Genomic DNA, 25,000 nt, shown 5'->3' on the forward strand with positions numbered 1-25,000 from the left:
GGAAGGGATAATACAGCGGCACGAGGTCGGCACGGTCGAACACTGGGCGTGACGATATGCTTCTGTACAGGTGCAGCTAAGAAGGTACAGGCAGAAAAAGAGAAAGAGAGAGAGAGAACGTGTGGAGGCGCCTCAGGGAAAGAGGGGGAAGCGCGATCTTTGCCGCCCACGCAATCGCTCGGCTCGTTTGTCCGACGAAGAGCGAGAAAGAAAAAGAAAAAGAGAGAGAGAGAGAGAGAGAGAGTACGATAGAAAAGGATGGTAGATGTAATCCAAGCATTCTCTATCTCTCTTGGCCAGAATCGCACACCTGTGCCAATACAGCATGGCACAGAATCGCATAACAGGTGGAAAGGTAAAGGAGAGAACTAAAAGGGAGAGCATAAGAGAGAGAAAGGGAATGAGTTGGAAAGAAAGAGAGAGAGAGAGAGAGAGAGGGAGCCCCCACTCGAGTCGACCCCGACTCTGCCAACTCGAACATTACTATACGCCCTCCGCGACCCGAGAGGAGGAGAGTACGACGAGACTACCGCCTTCCTCCTACCTTCTCTCTATCTCTCCTTTCTACCCAAGTCGGTGCTTTCCTCCGAGGCGTGTACTTCCGCTTTAAACGTTGACGACGACCGTCGAGGCGCCGTCGGCTCGCGCAAACGCCGTCGTTGCTTCTGCAGCAGCCGCCTCGACGAACGTGTTCTACTCTTCCTCCTAGGGCGCCGATCAAATGGTCGCCGTGAAATGGTAAACGTCAGAGGAAGTGAGAGAGTAGAATTTATGTGTGCGTTTCTCTCTCTCTATCTATCTATCTATCTATCTATCTATCTATCTATCTATCTATCTTTCTATCTATCTATGTATCTATGTATCTCGATCTTTTTCTCTTTTATCCCGATGATTTTCCGAGAGCTTTCCTTTCATACTTCACATTTCTTCCTTTTGTTTCTTTCCTTTTTTCTCTCTTCTTTTTTTCTTTTTCTTTTTCTTTTCTTTTCTTTTCTTTTCTTCTTTTTTTTTTTCTTCAAGAAAGCATATACTTATTTCAGCGTGTCATAGATATCACCTGTTAATACCGATCTTATCGTGAAATCTAGTCAGATTAAATATAAAGAAAAAAAAGAGAAAGAGGAAAAGAAAGAGAGAGAGAGAGAGAGAGAGAGAGAGAGAGAGAGAGAGAGAGAGAGAGAGAGAGAGAGTTTGATTTATGCGAAGACATCGATGCCCGGAAGAATGCGATTTATCGCGAGAGAGATCGGCCGCTTTCTCTCTTCGATGATTTCGATGACCGCGTAACTCGACGTGATCGAGACGTTTCTTCCAAGTTATTACGAACTGCAATAGATCGATTGGAAAACACGACGCGTGTAATATTTTCTCTGGAATAGTGTAATTTCAATCAATTAAGAAATAAATAAATAAATAAATAAATAAATAATTAAATAAATACATTTTATCGGCCCGACGTATAATTCGATAGCTATTTTCTTAGTTTATAATTATATCGATTTCTATACGAGTAAAGAGATTGAGAAAATAATTGAGAATTGAATCGAAAGTTACCAGTCATTACGTTCTCCTTTCACTCGTCATTGTTTCGCGTTCAAAGATATCGAAAAGAGTTTTCTAACGACGAGAATAAGAAGAAGAAGAAGAAAAGAAGAAGAAAAAGAAGAAGTAGACACACGTTTTGCAATTCATGAAGGAGGTTAGATAGGTAGGCAGGTACGTAGTAGATCGCAGCGTCATTTGACAGAGATTACATCGTACTCCTCTAACGTGGAAAGTTTCAAGAATCAAAATGCATTAATCTCGTTGACTGTTTCTCTGTTGTTGCAACTTCAAACTTCGTAATCGTGTTTACGTGACAGTCTTTCTAGGTCTTCTTATGAATTACCTTCTGTTTTATTTCTAACGTATCTACGTTAAGAACAGCAACAACCAGGAACAGTAGCAGCAGCATCAGCAGCAACAACATAACCAACATCTTTTTCGTGGAAAACTATACATTCTTGAACCGTCAAAATGTATCTTCTTCATCTGTAATTATAACGAACGTTCCCGATTCGTTCTCGAGATGATAAAAATAATTCTGGAAGGCAGTTATGAAATTTCACAGCTTCGTCTCGTCAACTCTCTCTCTCTCTCTCTCTCTATCTTTCTCTCTCTCTTTCATTCAAAAAAGAGAAGAGATAGAGAAAGAGAGAAACACGAAATGCACCGATCTCCTGCACGTTTGCCATTCTCGTGCGAACTAATTTTACGCTAACGCTCGAGCTGACTTTATGAAATATTTGGAAGTCGTTCCTCCTAACGGACTCGAATTCATTCACCGTGTAACTCTCACGGAAACGGAAAGAGACATTTCCAAAAATACGAATTTTTTTTCGTCACGATGAGATTATAGAAAACATAGATAAATTCATTCGGGAGATAAGAGTATCTACTATAGTTAATGTACTTGTGTCCTTGAAATGACGATGAGGATGAGGATGACGATGACGATGACGATGACGATGACGACGTCGACGACGACGATGAAAAATGGTGTGTTTGCTTAAACGAGTTCGTAGAAATTTGCCGTGAGCAAAATTTCGCGGGATATCAGGGAAGCGAGCAAGTCGTTTCTACAGAACGTAAATGACCGGCATAATGACGGTAATACGTGTGTGGGCATTATCTGCACGCGTTTGCATTCTTGCGTGGAACAGACGGTTTGCCTCCTGCAATTTCTTTTCCCGATGCCAATGATGCCGATGGTGATGGTGGTGATGGTGGTGGTGGTAGTAGTGGTAGTGGTGGTGGTAGTAGTGGCATCGGTGGCAGCATGCCGCTTGTATTCTCTCATCCACGCGATGACCCGTGCATTTTTCGAGGTCACGCGAGAACCATCGAGTCATCGCGATAGTATTACAAGCTTAAATATAATATATTCTATTCGTCTCTCTATCTCTTTCTCTTTCTTCTTAGTTGATATTTTTTTTTTCTTCTTTATCGTCTAAAAGACAAATTACCAGTGTGCAGGTAGTTTTTCTTACTCTTGCTTTGAATTTTATTTTAAGAAGAGCAGTGATTAGATAAATATTGATGCATGTAGATATTTGTGATAAAAAAAGAAAGAATTTTATATATATATATATATATATATATATATATATAAACTAAGTACTTATATCAGGATAAGTTTTTAAAAGGACGTCGACCGAAAGATTTTTCGTGATAATAGAGAAACGCGATATTTATGTTACAATCGATCCGTTCAAATCCATATCGTTACTATATCGACTAACGTCGTAGGAATGTCGAAAAGTCGATGCATCAGATACATCTTTTTTCATTGAATCAAATGAATTATGGAAATGTGACATTTATTACTTTCTTACGATCGTTCGGTAACTATATCTCGTTCAATTTGAAGTCGATCGAATAAGTATGGAAAAAGACGTGTTTTAAAAAAAAGTGTAGGACTAAAAAAGTAACATCGATCGGCGTCAAACTTTTGATTTTACTTTCATTATCGTAAAAAGAATGTCAAACGATTCCATCAATTTTATTTTCCCTCTCGTCGTGGTAAAATCTTTGAGGGACTCGATCAGAGCGATATCGATATGATTTCATATAAATTAAATATATTATTAATCAAATAGATTATATTTCTTATCGACGAGAATAACGGATCGTCTTAAAGAGACCGGTGTTAATTTTCGTTTTAATTTTCGTAAAAAAATTGAGGGGATCGTTTATATGTCAAACATACACACACACACACACACATAGACACGCGAAAAAATAACGAGAGATTCCATATAAATTCAAATGAATTAGCTAAAGGCGCGAGTTAAATACGACACCTTAATAATTTGACACGTACCGTTTTCTATTAATAATTATAATCTTAAGATCGGAACGTGTCGGTTCAAGAGAAGAGCTTGGAACGCGTCTTTGGGTTCAGGAGAGATCGATAAATCTCAGCTGTCTATTTGGTAATCGTTAATTTCGTTCGCACAGTCTTCCTCCTCCTTGTTATATGTTGTCACGATAGTGTTATACGATCGATCCGGATGGCTACGGCAATATTTCGGATCATGTTCCCAGCTACGTTTTCGCGCTCTTTCCTTTCCTTTCGTCCGGCCGATTATATTTGTAGTCGTTAAATCGTGCGAGAAACAAATCCGATTCGATTTGTTTTCTTTGGGACGTTCTCGAGTCTGCTCGTTTCGTATCGATGGCCAGTTAATTATCTTAGAATCGTTATCGTTTTTCGCCGATGCCGATATACGACGACGAGTTTAGAGTTTTCGAACGTTATTAGAAAGATACGAGAATATATTCTTGGATATTATCGATAAAAATGAGAACGAGCTCGGGGACGACGATCCTAGCTTATTTCAATCCTCCTGCTGTTAATCTCGTGTCAATCATAAATAATTGCATTATTCGATAATCCTTATATCGCTTTATAACTTACCTACCTACCTACCTACCTACATAACTACTTTATCTATCTATGTAAGACTAACACATATTTCGAAGAATATAAATTAATATTATTCTTAATTAATGTCGATTTATTTCTGAATATTCTCTTTCTATCTCTAACATAATTAAAATAAATTAACTCACAACGGTAAAATTATCGTTACCATCGAAACGCAACTTAATCTCGCTAGCAAATTATTCCCCTCGTTATCGGTAAAACGTAAATGAAAAGACATATTTGTAGTATTCGTAAAGTACTTCAAACAGAATAGAACGAAATTTCATTTTCTATCAAAACTTATAAAGTGACAATTGTTTCGCTTGATTGCAAAAGTAATTAATTCCCTGTCTTGGTCCTGTTTAAACGTAAAACGTGTTTTTACAAACTACGAAAAAATACGTCATCCTTCCGAAAGTAATACGTGACTGAATATGCGGAACGCAAAGAATAATACGATTTTTACGAGCGGAAACGTCTCCCGTGTGCGAGTAGTAAGAGTAAGGCGTTATGGTTGATCTATCTAACAACCGGAAACGGAACGCAATGATATCGGTTAACCGACAGATTCGGTGATAGCTTTGAACGTATGTAGATATCTAGGATTACCGTACTTGAATCAACGTAGCAACGTTTAAATATCACGAGAATTACCTATTAGTATCGTATAAAATATACAAACGGAAATCTTGTTTTTTCTTTCTTTCTTTTTTTCCCTGCTATTACTAATTCTATAACTAGATAACGTTACGTGTATACTGAAAAAGAAAAAAAAAAAAGAAAAAGAAAAAGGAAAAAAAAAATGAAAGGCAGAAAGGAAGAAAGAAAGGAAGAAAAAACGAAACCAAACCAAGATCTTATCCTGGATTAAATCCGATTCTCATAAATATTTGATTATAAAAGTACGAGGAAGTGGCATGTATCTAAATGCTTATTCCTGAGAAAAATCTTACCTTCTGGTCCTGCTGCTGGAGCAGTTGTTCCCTGAGGAGTTGCAGCTGCAGGATCATCTCGGAGAGCCTGCGTTCTTTCTCAACGATGCTCTCGGCGCAGAGGACCCTATGAAGGGCCGCTGCACCGTCCTGTTGAACCTGTCCTTCCGTGTTTTGTATCCTGCTTGCAGCTGGGGGCGAAGGAGGCACGTTGTTCGCCACGTTACCGGCGTTTCCGCTGTAAACATAGAACCGATGCCATTAGATCATGCTCTATTTCATTTCTCTCTCTATTTCTATTTCTCTCTCTTTTTTCTCTCCTTCTTTATTTGAATCGTACAGTTACATACATTTCCCTGACAACCGGTTTGAAATGCATTTTTCTAGAGGACACGTAACGAGCGTTATCAATCGTATATTAATCCCCATACTCGATTGTCTCATATATCGCATTTTTTAAATTCTCATAAATGTTCCTGACGTTTCTGATATATTACGTAAAAAATAAAATTAATAACAATTACAAAAATAAAGATGACGATTAGCTTCACTTAGATCGCATATAAATAATATCCGATCTAAAAATACAAATTCGCATGTATCTATTATAAAAACGTACAAACACATACATGTATATACAAAGAGAGAGAAAAAGAGAGAAAGAGAGAGAGAGAGAGAGAGAGAGAGAGAGAGAGAGAGAGAGAGAGAGAAATGTTTGAAACGAGAAGTTAACAAGGACACGAGTGCTTTGTGAAAAAAAAGAAAAAAGAAAAAAGAAGAAAAAAAAAGAAAGAAAAAAAGGCTGGCAGCCTTTCGAAGACCGAACGAGAAGTCCGAAATAGTAGATGCAAAAGCTCGTGTAGGAACAACACGAAAGAAGACAGTAGTGTAGTGGAACGTAATGGTACTGGTGAGGAGGATGAGGAGGAGGAGGAGAGGAGGTAGAAGAGGAAGAGGTCGGGAGTCAGGTGAATAATAGATAGGGTCGCGGCCACGCAATCACGGTGAAGCGAGTGTTTGCACCCGTGATGGGCCCTCCCCGGAGCGCACTCCGTCCCTCCTCTCTCGATTCTCAATCCTCGAGAGTTTCCTCTCGCCGCGCGCCGCAGGCTCTTCCTGCCTCTTTTATGTCAGGGAAAATGGACCACGAATAAGTGATACCCTGCCGGTATTGTGGTACTGCCAAGAGAGAGAGCATCGTTGGACTCTTTCTCTCTTTTTCTCTCTTTTTCTCTCTTTTTCTCTCTTTCTTTCTCTCTCTCTCTCTCTCTCTATCTATCTCTTTCTATCTGTCCGTCTATCTATCTATCTCTCTCGAATCACTCTCAGCCGGACAACGAGAGCTACCCCGACGACTTCTCATTCAACGCATCGAGGACAACGCAAAGATTTCCCAGCGAAGAAAGAAAGAATCGTAAAACGTCGGAAGAGACCGTCCTTCGTAATCTAGGTCGACGCATGTCCAAGGCGTTGAAGTCTCGGATGCTGCAGTATATAAAGAAGATTCTTATTCCCTTCTCTCTTTCTCTCTTGTCTTGTCTTTCCTTTGACTTTATTCTCTGGTCTCATTTCACCGAGAATTACCTACTCTCTCTCTCTCTCTCTCTCTCTCTCTCTCTCTCTCTCTCTCTCTCTCTTTCTCTATCTATCTCTATCTCTATCTCTATTTCTCTACCAGATTCATCTTTTATATTTATTATTTGAAATAGTATTATTCATTTTAATGAGAATTAATTGATATTTTCAAATAGATACATATGCACGCGTATATAAATTTCAATAATCGGAGATATAATAAATTTTGTAACAGATTAAGACGATACTTTATCGATTATTCGATCGTAATTGATATATATATATATATATATATATATATATATATATATATATATTTAATGAATAACGATTAATTTCCAAATATACGACGATCTAATTTTAATTATCTCTTTTTTCTTTTCAATATAAAATATATTCAGGGTCGCTTAGGGTACAGGGAAAGAACGTTGGTTCTTTTAGAAACGTTGGGTGCACGTTACGTTCGGCCTGTAATTAGCGAAGAAGGCTTCTTATCCGCGCTCGTCCATGAAAGGCTCCGGCTGTGCATGGTTTTCTTTGGACCGATAATATCGCTGCTCGGAGGAGAAAGAGAGAGAGAGAGAGAAAGAGAGAGAGAGAAAGAGAGAGAGAGAAAGAGAGAGAGAGAGAGAGAGAGAGAGAAAGAGAGGATCATGGCTTCTATTCGCGCCCAGTGACCTCGCTTCTCCTGTTGGCCTTCCGCCACCCTGGTACTCCTGACAAAAGGCTCATTCTGTTATTATTATTACGCGCTAAGAGATTCGAAGGGCTTTATTTCCTACGGATGGGGTAAAAGATAAATGGACACCTCGCTGGTGGCTTCTCTTTGTACGCAATTAGTTTCCGAATTGTCTTTCCACGTAAAATATATACACATTTGCGCACGTACACATATACGGACACATAAATAACTCACCTACACAAATTCTAATTAGAATTTGCAAATATTGCAAATGTTGTAAAATAAATGCGAAAGATCTTTCTAGATATCTATTTCAATAGGAAATATACGTACGATCAATCAATCGATCACGTCTGATAATCTGGTAACTTCGATTTTTGATTAAGTAAAAATGGAACGTATAAATAATCGATTATCCATGGAGTTTTTCTTCTTTTCTTTTTTCTGTTTTTTTTTTTTTTTTTTTTTGTTTGATTCGATCGACGATGAAAATACATTAAACGTAACGTTGGAAATCTCCCCGTAACATTCTCGAGACGAAAGGTTTACGAGAAAAGCTCGTTCGATAGGGAACACGTCACACATAGATAGAATAGAGAAGACGTCTTGTAACGCTGTTATCGGTCTCACTCGGAATAACGTTACGCTCGTTCCAAAGGCTTTTATCGAATAACGTTTAAATTTAGAATGTCTTAAGGCAACGTACAGGACGTTAGGCGTTCTCCCTCTTTTTCTCTCTATCTCTCTCTCTCTCTCTCTCTTGTATTCTTAGTTACTGGTCATCCATATCTATGGATAGACGAGCACACGCCTCGTAATATGACTCGTGCGTTCTTAGTGGATGAGATTAAAGCCCGAGTAATGATATACGTTCGCGAGTTGCAGCACGCAACAAAGCTGTTACACGGTAGGTCTCGAGTATGCCACGGCTCGTTACGTTGTTCCTAAACAACTTCTTCATTCCTCGCAGTTCCACGCTGAAAAGCGTGTTAGAGAGAATTTCTGAAGAAAATTCTTCTGACCTTCGTGGAAAGGTTTTAGGACGTTAGGAGCAAGTGTTTCTTTTTCTTCTTCTTCTTCTTCTTCTTCGTCTTCTTCTTCTTCTTCTTCTTCTTCCTCCTCTTCTTCTTCTTCTTTTTCTTCTTTTTCTTCTTTTTCTTTCTTTTTTTTTTCGAGAAGATCATTCAAGATTCCCGAGGATGAGACACGCAAGGATGTCGTTTGCTTCTAAATTATCACCTACGTTTCTTCCTTTCATAAATTTAGCCTGCGAATCGTCGTACGTCAGCGAGATCGATGATCGATCATTGAATTATTTAAGATGCAAAATATCGCACACGAAGGTGAATAATTTGTATCTTCCATATAAAAAAAAGAAAGAAAAAAAGAAAAGAAAAGAAAAGTAAAATAGTTCAACTCATTAACGTGAATAAGTTCACACGGATCACTGTTCTTACTTATCACACATTGTTAAACGCGCCAGATATATCGATCGCGATTTCAAATACGATTTCAATCTTACCAGCAACGAATACTCGTACGGCTCGAAACGTGAACGATTAATAAGATAGTTCGAGGTAACCGATCTCGGAATGCTCGGAACATGACGAAATCTTCGAATTTAGCGAAAATTCGTGTCACTTATCTCGTAGTCGTGGAAAGAGTAGGTATTATTATTCTTGGATCGTGTTATAGTTCCAACACAACATACAATTATTCGTCATTGAGTCGGGTTAGTCTTTCTACTACACATTTTACGTTTACGTTGAAACCGATGACGGCAAAAGCCGAGCGTCATCGATCTGTCAGAATAATAAACGTCGATTTTCCTTTTGTGTAAATGACAACGGATGATACGAAGAATTGAACGTACTCCAAACGAGAGATAAACGTCACGTAGAAATCGAACGACCAACTTGTACGCGTTTTTGGCGAAAATTTTGGAAGAATATTGGCCGCGAGCAACGATTTTCGATGTGGCTAAAGGAGCAACGGGTTGGCACGGTTCTGTCCCGCTTCATCTGCCTTTGCCAAGTTCACTCGCGTACGTTCGATAAATACATCAAGAAGACGTGGGATTGGATTGCACATTATCGCTTTCTCTCTCTCTCTTTCTCTCTTACTTATTTGTACGCTCACTCACTGGCCTATTCGGATATTTTTTGCTGTAATCTATATACCTAGTACGTGCGAGTAACGATCGTAGCTTGGGTTATACGATACGAGGGAAAAGTATAAATCGAGCTCGTACAAATTATGTCTTGGTTTCCACATAAATTCGATCTTGGTACTCGCGAAAGAAAAAAATTCAGGAAATAAAATCAAATCAAATAAAATAACGTTCAATCAACGTTAGAAGGAAATAACAAATCGTAGGATCTTCACGAGCTTCTTCGACATATTATCGTACCGAACAGAGTGTACGTGTGAGAGGAAGAGAGAGAGAGAGAGAGAGAGAGAGAGAGAGAGAGAGATAATATGTATAGGCCTCTCTTCTTATAATACATCTCTTCTCTACATTATTCTAAGAAAGACGGACGACGAGGATGTATAAAACGTTTCCTCGGACGATCGGAGTCAGCTTTAAAATGTTCTTATTCGTTGGATCAGTTGCCGTTTCGTTCGAGAAACAAAAAGCATATAATGCCTCGGAAGACGATAACGATCCCATAATCGACCACTTTACTTATATGACGTATGCCAGAGATCGGTAATAAGCCACGTGCTGACACAATCTTCACTCTGTCTCCGCGACATTGTATATTGTACGAGAATTAGAATGAATAGAAACACGAAGGAAAAGATAAAGGAAGAAAAAAAAATTACTCGTTATAATTACGATTTCTCTACAACGAATCAATTCATCGACGGAACTGATTACCTAGGAACGATTATCGTCTCGATTCTGTTCTCTGGATATGTCGGCTTACTCGTTTCTCGAAGCACGTGTAACGGAGGGTATTTCCGCTGAAGTTCATTAACAACCATGTATTATATGAAAGATAATATCTTATCGATCGTTCATTCGATCAAAGATAACATATAAATTTAAGAATCTATTAGAAAGTTTATTTCAAAAATAATTTCGTTCCTTTTACTCATCGTATTTACACAATGACTCTTTGTCTTTTGCGTGTTTGAAAACGAGAAAGTGAGAGAGAGAGAGAGAGAGAGAGAGAGAGAGAGAGAGAGAGAGAGAGAGAGAGAAAAGAGAATATATTTCACGAAATATATTACATATTCGAAAGTGCTCTCAACGAAAGCTTTATCGAGAATCTTATTTTTTCTTCACTGCCATCATCGTGGCTTTGTTTCAATTTTGAGAAAAAGAGATTTGTTTTATGATTCTATCTCTCTCTCTCTCTCTCTCTCTCTCTCTCTCTCTCTCTCTCTCTCTCTCTTTTTCATGAGTACAATGATCGCTTTTAAAGAAACGTTCATTGAGAGCGTTGGCACATTTATATTCTCAGCCAAAAACGTTGACGCTTCGAATGTTCTACTTGCGACAGGATTCGCATGTTAGTAGTAGTAAGACGATTTATGATAAATTTCTAAAAGAAAAGTTCTGATGAACGAGCGGAGAATAATTTTATATAAATATTCCGTTTTCTTTCTCCGTTGGTAATAGTTTATACATACGATCGAGTTAATAGAAATGTCACGACAGAGACGAAACGAAATGGATCGACAATTTCGAACGATTCCTATCCTAATTATAAAAAGAAGGTTGACAGATGATGGCCTTTCGTGATGAAAATATCATATTGTCGCTTAACTTTTGATTAGGATAGCTCGAATATTGCGAATTATGTTTTATAAGAGACATATAATATAGATTTATACACACAAACATATATATACGCGCGCACACGTACACATTTATATGTATTATATGTAAATGTTGCGTAACGAAGTTCGACGTAAGACTGTACTCTTCTCGAATCTTATCGTTAAATGATAAGCGTCAAGAAGAATCGGCGTAAAACAGGAATAAGATTTTAAGGAAGGCGAATTCTCTCTCTCTCTCTCTCTCTCTCTCTTTCTCTCTCTCTCTCTCTCTGTTTGTCTGCTTTGCTGTCTCCCGAATCGATAATTAATAATAATTCAGAGTGTCTATTTGCTCTATATTGTCTATATTGCTTATGGATCACGAGATCGATCTTTTTAAAAGTGGACAACGTGAGTTAGATCGAAATTCACGAGTTAGAAATCTAAGAATGATCCTATAATGTAATACCTGATTCATTTCGACAGATCGTATTATTTCGATAAATTTGTTATCGAACGAGTTGCTCGATTTACCTTATCAATTTTCGTAATTAGTATAAGTATGTTAATAACACATCAGAATAATAAGTCCGATGTTCTATTGAAAGGAAGAAGGGAAGTGTCAATCGTCGCATAAAAGTAAAATATCTCGACTAAGTAAAAAATTGTATTGGAAATGCTAATTATCGGTCCATTAATTCTCAGACAGCTCGGTACGTAAAGCTTTCCGTGATTTCTGTCTGAACGATGGGTCCCTTATCTCTCGGACACAATGCACAACGATTTATCGTCTCACGTATTCGCATTTAGTAATTTCACTCGGGTTCGAAAGTCATCCTTAATTTCTTCCTACGATCATCGAACGTACGCACACATCCAGAGACACAAACTCACACAGACAGACGAGGAACGAAAGAGCTCGTTGATAAAAGGCTTTTTCAAGAGCAACACAAACCTATGCGAATTGTGTCCAGTTGGGGGCGTGGCACTCCGCCTGTTATCCATGACATCGTCCTGAAGGGAAAGAGACTCGCTGTTCATCTTACAGGTTAGCCTCTTGAGAACGTCGTCCATGGATCTTTTACTAGCAACGGTAGTAGTCGCGGTGGTGGTGATGCCGGTGCCGTTGTTACTGTGATTATTATTTTGGGTAACGGTGTTGTTATTATCGTTGTGATGTGGTTGATAATAAGAATCGACGTTGAGAAGAGTAGGCGGCGAACCACACTCGGAGGAACTAGCAGCCTCGTGAAGGCCTGTTAAGGATGATGCCGAGGAGGAAGTCGTATTCGCTCGATGGTGATGATGATGGTGGTGATGGTGATGGTGATGATGATGATGAGGATGATGATAGGGGCCCGTAGAAGACAGGGAACTCGCGTTTTCTTGATTCGAAAGGAAAAGGAGCCTCTGCCTTTTGGCAGCACGAATGGAATTCGAGGAAGGTGAAGGCGAGTCTCGAAGATCCGGTTCGCTGGTCGTCGCCGGCGAGGAACACCCGGAGGACTCGCACTCCTGGCCTCCTCCTCTCTGTTGAGAGTAACACTCTTCGACGTCCAAAATACGACCCTCTTCGTTCGTCACAGGGACAGTCGCAGGGACCGACGCCTCCAAGGCAGCGTTCTCTTCTCCGTTGCCGCCACCACCACCACCAGGAACAGTGGTAGCAGTGGTGGCTGCACCACTGTTACTACCACCACCACCTCCTCCTCCAACAGCAGCGGCAGTCACCACCGAAGAGCCCGTGTCCTCCTCTTCCTCGTTGCCTCCGCTCGACACTGTACCCGCACCGCCCCCGCCCTCCGATAGCTTCGTTGGTGGCGACTTCCTCTTTGAGGACATTCTCGGTCTGCAACACAAGGGAAACACTGCTCAGTTGTTGTTGTCGTTTGTTGTTGTTTTTTGCTGTTTATTTTTTATATTTGTTTTATCGTTGTCTCTTTTTTATTTTATTTTACTTTTATTCTATTTCTCTCCCGCTTTTTCAAAGCTCTTTTCTTTTTTTTATATATATATATATATACATATATGTGTGTGTATATATATTTTTTTTTGTTTTTTATTTTCGATTTGGTTTTTTTTTTTGTACTTTTATTTTGCTTTAATCGTTTTTTCTCTGCCTTTTATTCTTTTCGCTTTGAGAGAAAGGTCGAGGCAGAGGTAACACATCGCGGTCTGACATTAGGGCGGGGGTTTTGATCTTAAGCATCGTAGTCTGCTTCTTTCTTTACCTTTTTTTTTTTTGGTTTTTTTTTTGTTTTATATTTTTTTGGATAACTTCACCGAGAATTCGCCGAGAGTTTCAACACTTTTTTACGAGAAGTCTTCTCTCCTCTCCTGTCGTAATCGCTTGGCAAAAGGTGCTCTCGAGCGATATCGAGAGAGGAGATCGGAAAGGCCATCGAACCCCCATCGCCTTCCATGCTTCAAGAAACACGTCCGACGGAAATCTCCTTAGGGAGAGAAAGAGAGAGAAAGAGAGAGAGAAAGAGAGAGAAAGAGAGAGAGAGAGAGATAGTGTCACCGTATGTTGCGCTTTTAGATAGCAACTCGAAGCTCGAAGCATCTAGTCGTAGCTAGAGAAAGAGAGAGAGAGAGAGAGAGAGAGTAGGTTAGTCGCTTCTTAGATTCGTATACTCTCGTTCGTCGTGAAACAGAAAGAGAAAGAGAGAGAAATAGAAAGAGAGTGAGAGACATATAGAGAGAGAGAGAGAGAGAGGGAAAGAGATGGCATCTGGTTTACCGGGCGTTAATTTAGATACGGACTGGCCCGTCTTCGTACGTTCATTTCCGTCGACAAATGACCAAATCTAAATCTAAATCGTACGACGATCGAACGAACGTACGTGTCTGCGAAAGGAACGCCGAAGACGATGGCTCGTGCGCGCGCGTGCTCACGCTCGATCACTCTGCTCGCATTATGTAATCGCGGTCGTAAGAAGAGACGCAATAATGAAACGCGATTATCGAGTATGAATTATTGTATTGCGTGCGAGTGTCGTAACGTTCTTTCTCTTTTCTCTCTTCTCTCTCTCTTTCTTTCTCTCTTTCTCTCTTTTTCTCTTGATCGGTCGGTGCGAGAGAGAAAGAGAGAGAGAGAGAGAGAGAGAGAAAGAGAGAGAGAGAAAGAAAAAGAGAGAGAGAGAAAAAGAGAGAATGATGAACGAGAGACGAGGAGAGAAGAGTCAGTTTCTTCGATTATCTTCTGTTGCCGGACTCGAGTGAGGTTACGAGGTCAATAACGCTCGCGGCTCAATTTCGTCGATCTACAACGCTCTCTCGAAATTGCAAAAAAGACTTTCACTGATTTGATTACCCACTTCTTTGTCTCCTCATTCCTCAACCATCTGACGTTAACCAATTTTTCTTTGACGTTCATCTCGAATTTTATATATATATATATATATATATATATATATATATATATCGATGAATATATCTATAATTATCTGTCTATTTAAATTCAAGATTCCCGATCGCTTCGAGAGATTAAATATATAATATAAGACGAAAAGAATCCGAACCGAAGTCATGTGAAATTAAACTAAGTTACTAAGTCGCGATAACGAAGATTTTTTTATGATCTCAGTGGCTAATCCATGCATGCTTATATCTACGCAAATAAATAAATAAATATATTTCCATGTTGAAAATGCGGAAGTCACATGAAAATGCGATCGATCGGTCAACTTCTTAGAAGGAAAAACGATCTCGAGATCATCTTGTTAGTGGCGGGAGGCTAACGATGATAACCAACCTAGTCGGCGAGACGTCTGTACTTTATTACCAATATACATACATATATACACGTATATACAATGTACACAGATATATTGTAAATGTATGTTTCGCTATCTCACTCATGCTTTTGTTGAAACGAATAATGCCAAGCGAAGCGGCGCATGCATGAACGAAACACGCCACGCAGCGTTTCCACGCAGAGATTGTGAGTGGCCAATGCTAATGGCGAATTGGCGCGCACCGAGCACGTGCTTTCTTGCTCGCGCGTGCATGAGAAACTTATGCGTCGTTCACACTCGACTCAATTTGAGATCACGCGTGAACAGTTTCTCTACCTTTTTCAATTTTATTCGTTAATTAAAATACAATCGATGGTGTTGAGGAAGAAAATTGCAGAAGAAAGAAAAAGAAAAAAAAAGAAAAAATAAAAATGATTCCGAAACTATTCGATCAAAATGAATATTCTCGTTAACGATCGGATGTTTTCTTTATTTCTTCTCTCTCTCTCTCTCTCTCTCGTTTTTTTCTTTCTAAAGAATGAATGAAACAGTTTTCTCGCGTGAAGAATTGAAAAAAATATTATTAACTTTTTACGTACTCGAATCGATCCTCCGTGTAATTATTTCGATGAACTTTAAAAACTATTCAAAGAATAAAACATGAAAATTGGCTATCGTACAAGTGTATCTCGATCGATGAAACGAGTTTTTTTTTTTTAATTCTACTCATCTTGACTCCCGTTTATATCGTCGGTTCGGAATGATAAAAAGAAGAAGAAGAAGAAAAAAAAGAAAAAAAAAAAAAAAAAACAACAAAAACGACAAAAAAATTATTCCAAGGAAGTCGACTGAGATCGTAGAATTTTCGAGGAACATTATGTTTAGAGATTCGTGAAATTCGGATCGAAGTTCAGATCTCGTACTTTCGTCGTATGTACGTACATATGTCTCTTGTATTGTGTGCTCGATAACAGGCTGACATCGATAAACCACAAGCAGAGACCGTTACGAGAACGCTACGGAGATAAATTAACGACGACGAGCCACCCCCTTTCTGCCTTGCTAAGTACTCTCCTCCGGCTGCCATGCAATCTCCATTCATTCAGATACTGATTCATTAACCTCGCGAAACCAGCAATTACGCGAGCAATTTTTCCTGAAAATATTATGCGGAATACGCGGTTGGGTCTGTGCGCGCGAGCGCGCACGCGGAGCGCCTCCTCTTCATTGTACGATGCTAGGTGATTCTCGAAAGGAAAATAAATTAAATTACGTCGGTGTGGAAATTTTTCGTCGTTCGCTCGCCGTTCGTTCGCTCGTCGTTCGTTTTCAACGTTAGGTATTATTATTTAGAAACGACAGAGGGTAGCTTATAAGTGGCGCGACGTCAAGTACGAGTTTTTGTATAAATTATGAAATTATTATTATCGATGGCTTCCCTTTCGAACCCTTTCATCATCACATTTTCCCGTTTTCTTCGTAACCCTCCGAAAAAAAAAAAAAAAAATTAAGCATCATGGTTTAGCTCGCGTTTTTATTATCGTATCACTGTTTTTCCGTAATACGGAATATTTTTTTAGAAGAATCTATTCTCTACTCTTTGCATAGCGAAATTCAAGGTCGTGTTTTTCTCGATCATTTTTTTCTTTTTCTTTTTTTTTTTTTTCTTTTTTCTTTTTTTTCTTCGAAACGACAATTAAATGCGAAATTTTTCTAAGTAAGAAGGAAGATAGAAAGTTGATATTACGAAAGAAAGGATAAAAGTGAAAATAATAATCGTAAATTATTAATCGTATTACCATTCTTCGATTATAACCAACATTGTATGTAAATCATTATGAAATTGTAACGTTATTGATGTATAGTACATTTAAGTGCCTCCGATAGGATTATCTCGCTCGAGCAAAGCACATTAGTGTCTTATCGAGAAAGGTCGAACATCCCAGTTACATTTATTCTTAAGATAAAGTATCACTGAAAGTAATGTTATGGCTATATTTAAAATCATGCTCTCTTTCTCTCTCTCTTTCTTTCTGTTTCTCTCTCTCTCTCTCTCTCTCTCTCTCTCTCTCTCTCTCTCTTTCTCTCTCTCTCTCTCTGTCTTTCTATCATTTTTACTTAAAAAAAGATCGATAAGAATTGCGTCGACAAAAATCGATGAAATAATCAAAAATTGTATTTCTTTTTTCTATTTTTCTAATTATTTTTGCATTTTTTACGAATAAAACGAGTATGTATTTTCTCGATGGCTTCTGAACGATTGTAAAAAAAAAAAAGAAAAAAAAAAGAAAAAGATAGAAAAAGAAAGAAGTCACATTTTACGAGTCATTTGTATGAAGAAATGGACGTGTCTGTGAACACGCTTCGAACTCGCTCGCTATCGATATCTCCCACGGCTTTTTTGGCAATAACTGCGATAATTTGCACGCAATCGAACGAACGAATAAATTATACTTTCTATCTCACTCTCTCGCGCTCATTAAATCGTGAACGAAGTATCTATAAGGAACGTGAAAACTTATCGTTCGACTAATTAGCCAACGCTCGTAACATGTAAGAGTCGATGAGTCGAGGATCTTACCAAATGAACATATAGAAAATTTCACCTTTAACGCTTACATTCTCTTTCTCTTTCTCTCTTTCATTTTTTTTTTTTCTAAAGTACGAATTTTATCGTCAAAAGTACGTGATTAGCATCGACGCTCGTATGTCCGGCTTTTACCCAGCAGCCATGGACGATTCCTTGACACAGACACGTTCTAGACTCTTATGCTAATTAGACAACTATCTTTGATAATAATCGATGATCATAAAAATCTGTTCGTCTCTTCTCCAGCTTACTTTATAAATCATGATGTAACCTTTTACATGTAAGTATATACATATATATATATATATATATATATATATATATATATATATGACAACAGCTTTGAAATTTACGATAAAATAGACCAATGTCAATGGTATCTTTACGTTTAAATCATAAAGCAAGTGGTTGGGAGATTTCTTAAACAAGTAATCATGTTTAAGAACTCAAATCAAAAATCAGAAGACTACGAATCGTCCATTTAAAAATGTTATGTGTATATGTGTATTTAAGAAATAATATTTATATATAGAAAAAAAAGTTTTAATACAATTAGTAATGTTTTTATTAAAGACAATAAGAAACAGAGAGAAACAGAGAGAAACAGAGAGACAGAGACAGAGAGAGTAAACTCATTCCCCTTTTTTTAAAGACTATCGTGGTGGGGAAAGGCAAAGTCGATTAGAGAAACTCTAGAGGCCAAGTGCTGAGATTTTTCCGTGCATGTGTCGAGTCAGTGAACAGAAAGAAAGAGAGATAGAGAGAACGTAAGCCCGACGCTTGACTTTCTATTAGTGGTACAATGGGAACGTGGCTTTTTGGGGATGCAGCATCTGTTCGGGCTCAAGTAGCAAGGCAGGGGTGCACGACTGCTATGGTACTGCTGCTGATGCTGCTGTTGCTGGAAGAGAGTCGATTCGACTTCCGCCAGTTAAAGCAAGGCAAGAAAGCTAAGGGTGACTAAGAGAAAGAAAGAGAAAGACAGAGACAGAGAGAGAGAGAGAGAGAGAGAGAGTGAGAGAGAGGGGGAGAGAGAGAAAGAGAGTGAAAGACCCCCCTTTGGTTCGTCTAACAAGAGAAATGACAGAGGCTTTGAGTTAAGTGAAAAGTGGCCTAAAACATAGACAATGATGATTTCCAACTATCCCAAGTTTGTTTTCTTCATAACATCATTTTGTTTGTCATCGATCCGTGGTAAAGTAACAACGGATTTACGAGACGATGAAAAGAAAAAAAGAAAAAATAAATTTCTCATAAGATATAGGTGTTCGTTGATATTCAAGAAAATTTGTTATTTTTGAATAACAAATTTTCATTAAATATGACAAATATTTATCGATGATTAGTCTTACGAGAGAATAGTAATTTTAGAATTTCTCATCTGGAGATAAGAAAACCCGATGTGCCCATGGCGAAAGAATCTCGACGTGGAATAAATCCGTAAGAAAGTTATAAAAAATTCATTATATCGTTCTTTGATAGAAAGAGAGAGAGAGAGAGAGAGAGAGAGAGAGAGAGAGGATCCCCGTGAGAAAGTAATATAATTAAGTCAACCGAGCGCTGATTATGCAGACGAGAAAGAGAAAGAAAACGAGCGTCATTAACTAATTTTATTCTACCACAGATTCTATCTCTCTCTCTCTCTCTCTCTCTCTCTCTCTCTCTCTCTCTCTCTCTGTCTCTGTCTCTCTCTCTCTCTCTCTCTCTTTCGAGAAGAAGAAGAAGAAGAAGAAGGAGAAGAAGAAGAAGAAGGAAGAAGAAGTATAGAATGCCGATAAGAGGTCATTAATTTTTCTCTCCTTTTCTCTTTCTCATTATTTCAATAATCCTTTATCATACCTCCGTTCGCAATCGTTCAAGAAATTACGTACTCGAGAGGACGATTTATTTGCATCCTCTTCGACGAATACCCAAAGGGGGAATCCTACGGTATTTCTCTTCTTATACCTCATATATTAACGTCATGAAATCAAGAAAAAAAAAAAAGAAAAGAAAGAAAAAGGAAGATTCCATTAATTAATGAATTGTACATATGTAATTACGAATGATTGCCGAGAATGACAAAGAAAATCATTAGAAATATGAATGACGAATATGATCGAGAAAGATTATTAATAACAGTTTTTCAAGAGAAAAATGTAGGAAAAGAGAGGAAGAAAAGAATAAGAAAAAGCGTAAGAAGTAGAAGAAGTAGAAGAAGAGTAAGAAAGACGATAGGAAGCGGGAAAACCGTAGCGAGGAGAGAAAAGCCATATCGTTAGTATTCTTTATAGAAGCGCCGTGGGATATGCTCTACATAATGGAGTCCCAGCAAGCGTCTCTTCTTTTGAAGCTGCGACGGCCGATCTCTTGTTTATGTATGAGCGGCTCCGGACCACACCCACGCACACACAGAGAGACACAGAGAGAAAGAGAGAGAGAGAGAGAGAGAGAGAGAGAGTGAGAAGGAGCGAGGAAAAGAGAGACACTGACTGGTGTAGCGAGCACTGACACTAATACTAATACACTAACACTTCTCTAACAGCAACGTACCAATGACGTTGCTCGTGTGACAACGCGACGAGGATGAAGTCCGTCGTCGTCGTCGGCGTACCATCACTACTACTCTTGCATCTTTTCTCTCTCTCTCTCTCTCTCTGTTTCTTTCCCTCTCTCTCTCCCTCTCTCTAAGTTTTCTCGACAACGACGAACGAGAAACGCAGAAGCAAGGTACGACGACAACGACGACGACGAACTCAGAGGAACCGACAACGTACGCTCTGTCGGTCGCTGTAAAAGCAATCTTCCGTCAGTCCTCTTCTTCTTCTTCTTCTTTTTCTTCTTCTTCTTCTTCTTCTTCTTCTTCTTCTTCTTCTCATACTTCTTCTTCATCCTTCTTCATCTTCTTCATCTTCTTCTTCTCCTACCAAGAATATGTTATCAGCACGAGCCTCCGTAACTCGCACCCTCTTCTTTTAACCCCCTTCCCCTCTACTGCTCCCATACTTTTTTCCTTTCCCAGCATCATCGTTACAGAGACGGCGGAAGATAGGATAATATTTTTTTTCTCCGCCAAAAATCTTCGCATACCTAAACCCCACGAAAACTTATGCTTTGATACGAAGTTTATGTTAAAAGAGAGGATGGCTCTTATTTTATCATTTTTCTTTTTTTTTTCTTTCTTTCTTTCTTCTTCTTCTTCTTCTTCTTCTTCTTCTATCTTTTTTTTTTCTTTTTTTTTTCTCTTTCGAACCGATGAGCGATACGATTTAAGAAATTATTCCAGACGAAAAATTGCGAGCTTCCGAACGGATTTATCTTTTAAATAAGTATCTCAAGAAGACGTCACTTGCAAATTTTTACGCGAGGCGACGAGTGACGTAATAAGAATATACGTATCTACGCGTTGAATTACATATAAAAATATTTTAAAGATTTTCGTTTTCTCGTATAGGGACAAACGTGGCCATCGTAAAAAGTAATCTTTCGTTATCAAGCGACCTTAACATCGAAATACTTCACTTTTTTCAGACCCTTCTTTCAGACCCTTTTTTTTCGATCTTTCCTCGCTTTCAGTTTCTAAATCTTTTTTAGACTCTAAGAAGGATATTTCTTCTTTCTTTTTTTCTCGAACCTGTTAAAAAAGTATCATCTGAGTAGATAGATTACTTTTTATAAATTTAATTCTTTCGACGAAAGAAATAGTTATCGATCGAAAATTTGCCTCTGAAAAATTGCCTACGCCAAAAGAAAGAGAGAAAGAAAGAAGAATTGAACAGAGAGAGAGAGAGAGAGAGAGAGAAAGAGAGAATTTTTTGAATGGGACGAGAAAAAGGAATATGAGAGAACGAATAGGAATCGTGTTCTTCCATTTTCACGACGAGTGAAACATCTACGAAACGAGAAAAGATAGAAAGAAAGAGAGAAAGAAAGAGAGTACGTACGCTTTGTGCGATATGCAAATTCTTCTCGGATACGGCGGACGTTAATGAAAGAGAAGATGGATTATTAAAGCTCGCGTGAGCGTGTGCGAGCTCGAGAGCGAGGTATCGAGCTGTCCTGATTAATTGTCGTAACGCGATTACCGGCGAAACGAGCGTACCCGGTTGAACTTTATCGAAGGAAATATCTCGGAGGACGACGAGAAGAGATTCATCCTACGAAACTCGATATTTTCAACATTTTCCGATTAAATATATCCTTAGAGTTGACTAGAATCACAGAATACACGATTAACGATTAAGATATATGAAAGTAATATAAACAAGTCCATGTAAGATATAATATAAACGATGGGGTTTCGTGTTAACCATTGATAAGAACGAATTATTTATTTATTTCTTTTTTATTTTTCTTTCTTCTCTTCGTGAATTATATGTTATCGATTATGCTAATCGATTGGTAATTATGATTTCAAGCACGATGAACTCATGCTCGTGGATGAAGAAGGACGAAGAATAAGAATACGAAGAGGTAAGGTAATGATCGTAGGAGGAGGACTTGGAAAAGCAGTAGAAGAAGAAGAAGAAGAAGAAGAATAAAAAGAAAAGGAAGAAGAAGACGAGGAAGAAGAAACAGACGACGAAGTCGAAGAAAGAGAATGAAGGAGGAAAAGGAGAAAGAGGAGGAGGAGGAGGAGGAAGAGGAAGGGGAGAAGGAGAAGGAGGTAGAGGAGAATCTGGCCGAGTGTGGGTTTAAGGAGAAGTGGGGCCATGTGTTCAGTGTCAAGTTGCTGGAACCTTAGGTCGCTTCCTCGGTCCTCCTCCCCGACGAACGAAGCCGTCCTTCCGCGCTGCCCTCACCCTCTCCTTCTTTCGTTAGGACTGTATTAAGAAAGAAAGAGAGAGAAAGAGAAAAAGAAAGAGAGAGAAAAAGAGAAAGATAGAGAGAGAGAGAGAGAGAGAGAGAGCAGATATAATACTATACGTTACACGTGCAGGCACGTCGCGAGTTCGAGAGAAAGAAAAGTGGAAGCCGCCCTCGTAAAAGACACTCTCAGAAGGGATGAAGAGGGCAAAGAAGAGAAAAAAATCGAAAGACGAACCGTGCGAGAGAGAAAACGAAAATGAACGATGAGAAGAAAAGAAATTAGAAGGAATAAAAATGAAATGAAAAGAAAAGGAAAACAAAAAACAAGAAGAAAAATTAGATAGAGAGAAAGAATTAGATAGATATATTCGATGGAAAAAAAGGAGGAGAGGGTGGATGTGTCAGGAGGAGCAAAGGCATCGCGAAAGAGCACGCACCGGGATGGGAACAAAGCGCTCAGCATCTGGAACGCGTTAGAGTTCTCCTCGCGAGCGGCCCCTCCGAACGTCGCGTGTACCCTCACATATCAACGCGCACGACCTATGTCTCGCTTCTACTTACAGTTCCTAGGAACTTATAGAGAAATACAGAGAGAGAGAGAGAGAGAGAGAGAGAGAGAGAGAGAGAGAGAGAGAGACATGTAGAAAGAGAGAAAAATATCCACGTGTACGTTATATAGACATAGTGCTATCTCGACGAACTCGAATGAACGAACGAACGAACGAACAAACGAACATGTAACCGGTCCATACATCAAGAACAAAGCATATGTATGGACGATGCGCTCACGCACGATCCTATGACGCTCTGGTACTTCGACTATCTGCCACTATTCATACGTTCCGATGTACGAATATATCTACTCATTCTATTTTCTTTCTTTCTTTCTTTTTTTCTCTCTCTCTTTTTTTGTTTTTTTTTTTGTTTTGTTTTTGGTACATCTACTCATGGAATTTGGTTCAAGAGAGAGAGAGAGAGAGAGAGAGAGAGAGAGAGAGAGAGAAAGAGAGAGAGAGAGAGAGAAATGATAAAATTGTATTTGAAAGAATTATTGTATAAAAATGCATGGAAACTGACAAGTTGAATAATATGAATATTCCAACGTATATTATATACGTTTATTATGTTATACTTATGTGACATGTATACAGAATGCAAGCATAAGATAATATGAATAAGATGAAAACGATACCTTTTGATATCATCCAGAGATATTAACTTCTTTCAATGTACGACTGTCATCTTCTTAAAGTTTATTTAACGAGGCGATGACCGACATGATTATCTCGACTGTGATCCGATATTTCTATGAACAATTCCGAGACTTTGTCACGATACAAGGTACCTGGGAGATTTTCGAAGAATCATTTGAAAGTTTTGCACACGTATCTACTTACGTAAGTGTATACATATACATATGTACGTTTGTATAGTTAACGTCGACTGTAATATTATTTCGTAACGTTAACAACCATATCATCGGCACGCTTTCGTACCATTGAAAATTTATTATTAATTGTCATTATATACTCTAGGATCGATATAGCAGACATTTAATTATTAATATGTAGCAATTCCGAGAATATATCTATTCTATTTCGAGATTCAACAGGAGTTGAACGAAAGTATCCTTTTGACTTTCGTTGTAAATAATAAATACTAAAGTCGCTGGACCATTAGAAATTCGTGTCGAAAAGTTACATGAGAAATATTTAGTCGGTCTGTGTGAATTAGTAGTGTGCTTAGATATGTCTTGTTGGAAGTTTTTGTTTTGAAAACTACAAGATTGCATCGCTTCGTTTAACGTCAGAAAGAGAACGAGAAAGAGAAAGAGAAAGAGAAAGAGAAAGAGAAAGAGAAAGAGAGAGAGAGAGAGAGAGAGAGCATGCGTGCGTAACTAAATTTAATGAATTTTTAATAGGATCATTTACAATTAATCACGAAAGATATGTAGTTTATCTTGATTATGCGGCAATGTTTCTTCTATAAGTAGGTAAGAGATGTTAAATCACTTAAATGTCTCCATACAATTATATCCACTCGTTTCAATTCACATTATCACATTCGGTTTATAATAATAATCGATTAATTATTACTGTTATCATTCACGCTTATGTAGATCGCGAGTTTTTCAGGTTACGCATCCGACGGACGAGATATCTCGCGAACTCGTATCACTGTGATCGTTCGTTAAAATTTTATTCTCCAACGAATCAAAGCTATGCATAACGATCATCTTCCATCGTTTTAAACAATTATCTCGTTAACGTCGACATATCGATCGGTATAAAATCGAACCACGACGATTAAGTAATTCCGATAGAGGAATAATACCTTTTGCCTATATTATTTTCTCTTCGAACGATAATATGATATTCATTAGATCGGTCAAAGTCAAGTACGATGTTTTAAAGAGAAAGAGAGAGAGAGAGAGAGAGAGAGAGAGAGAGAGAGAGA

The 25,000-nt window shown here is 38.4% G+C and overlaps 1 protein-coding gene across 1 annotated transcript in view; it reads right to left on the reverse strand.

Moving 5' to 3' along the window:
- The window catches only part of LOC122628100 (dendritic arbor reduction protein 1-like), a 172,095-nt gene that overhangs the window by 22,786 nt on the left and 124,309 nt on the right, over positions 1-25,000 (reverse strand). The window contains exons 3-4 of the mRNA XM_043809959.1: positions 12,381-13,274; positions 5,422-5,638 (exon numbers count right to left, since the gene is read on the reverse strand). Coding sequence (XP_043665894.1) covers positions 5,422-5,638; positions 12,381-13,274 — 1,111 coding nt within the window. The remainder of the gene's footprint in view (positions 1-5,421; positions 5,639-12,380; positions 13,275-25,000) is intronic.

This window comes from Vespula pensylvanica, chromosome 3 (assembly GCF_014466175.1).
Source record: "Vespula pensylvanica isolate Volc-1 chromosome 3, ASM1446617v1, whole genome shotgun sequence".
Taxonomy (NCBI): Eukaryota; Metazoa; Arthropoda; class Insecta; order Hymenoptera; family Vespidae; genus Vespula; species Vespula pensylvanica.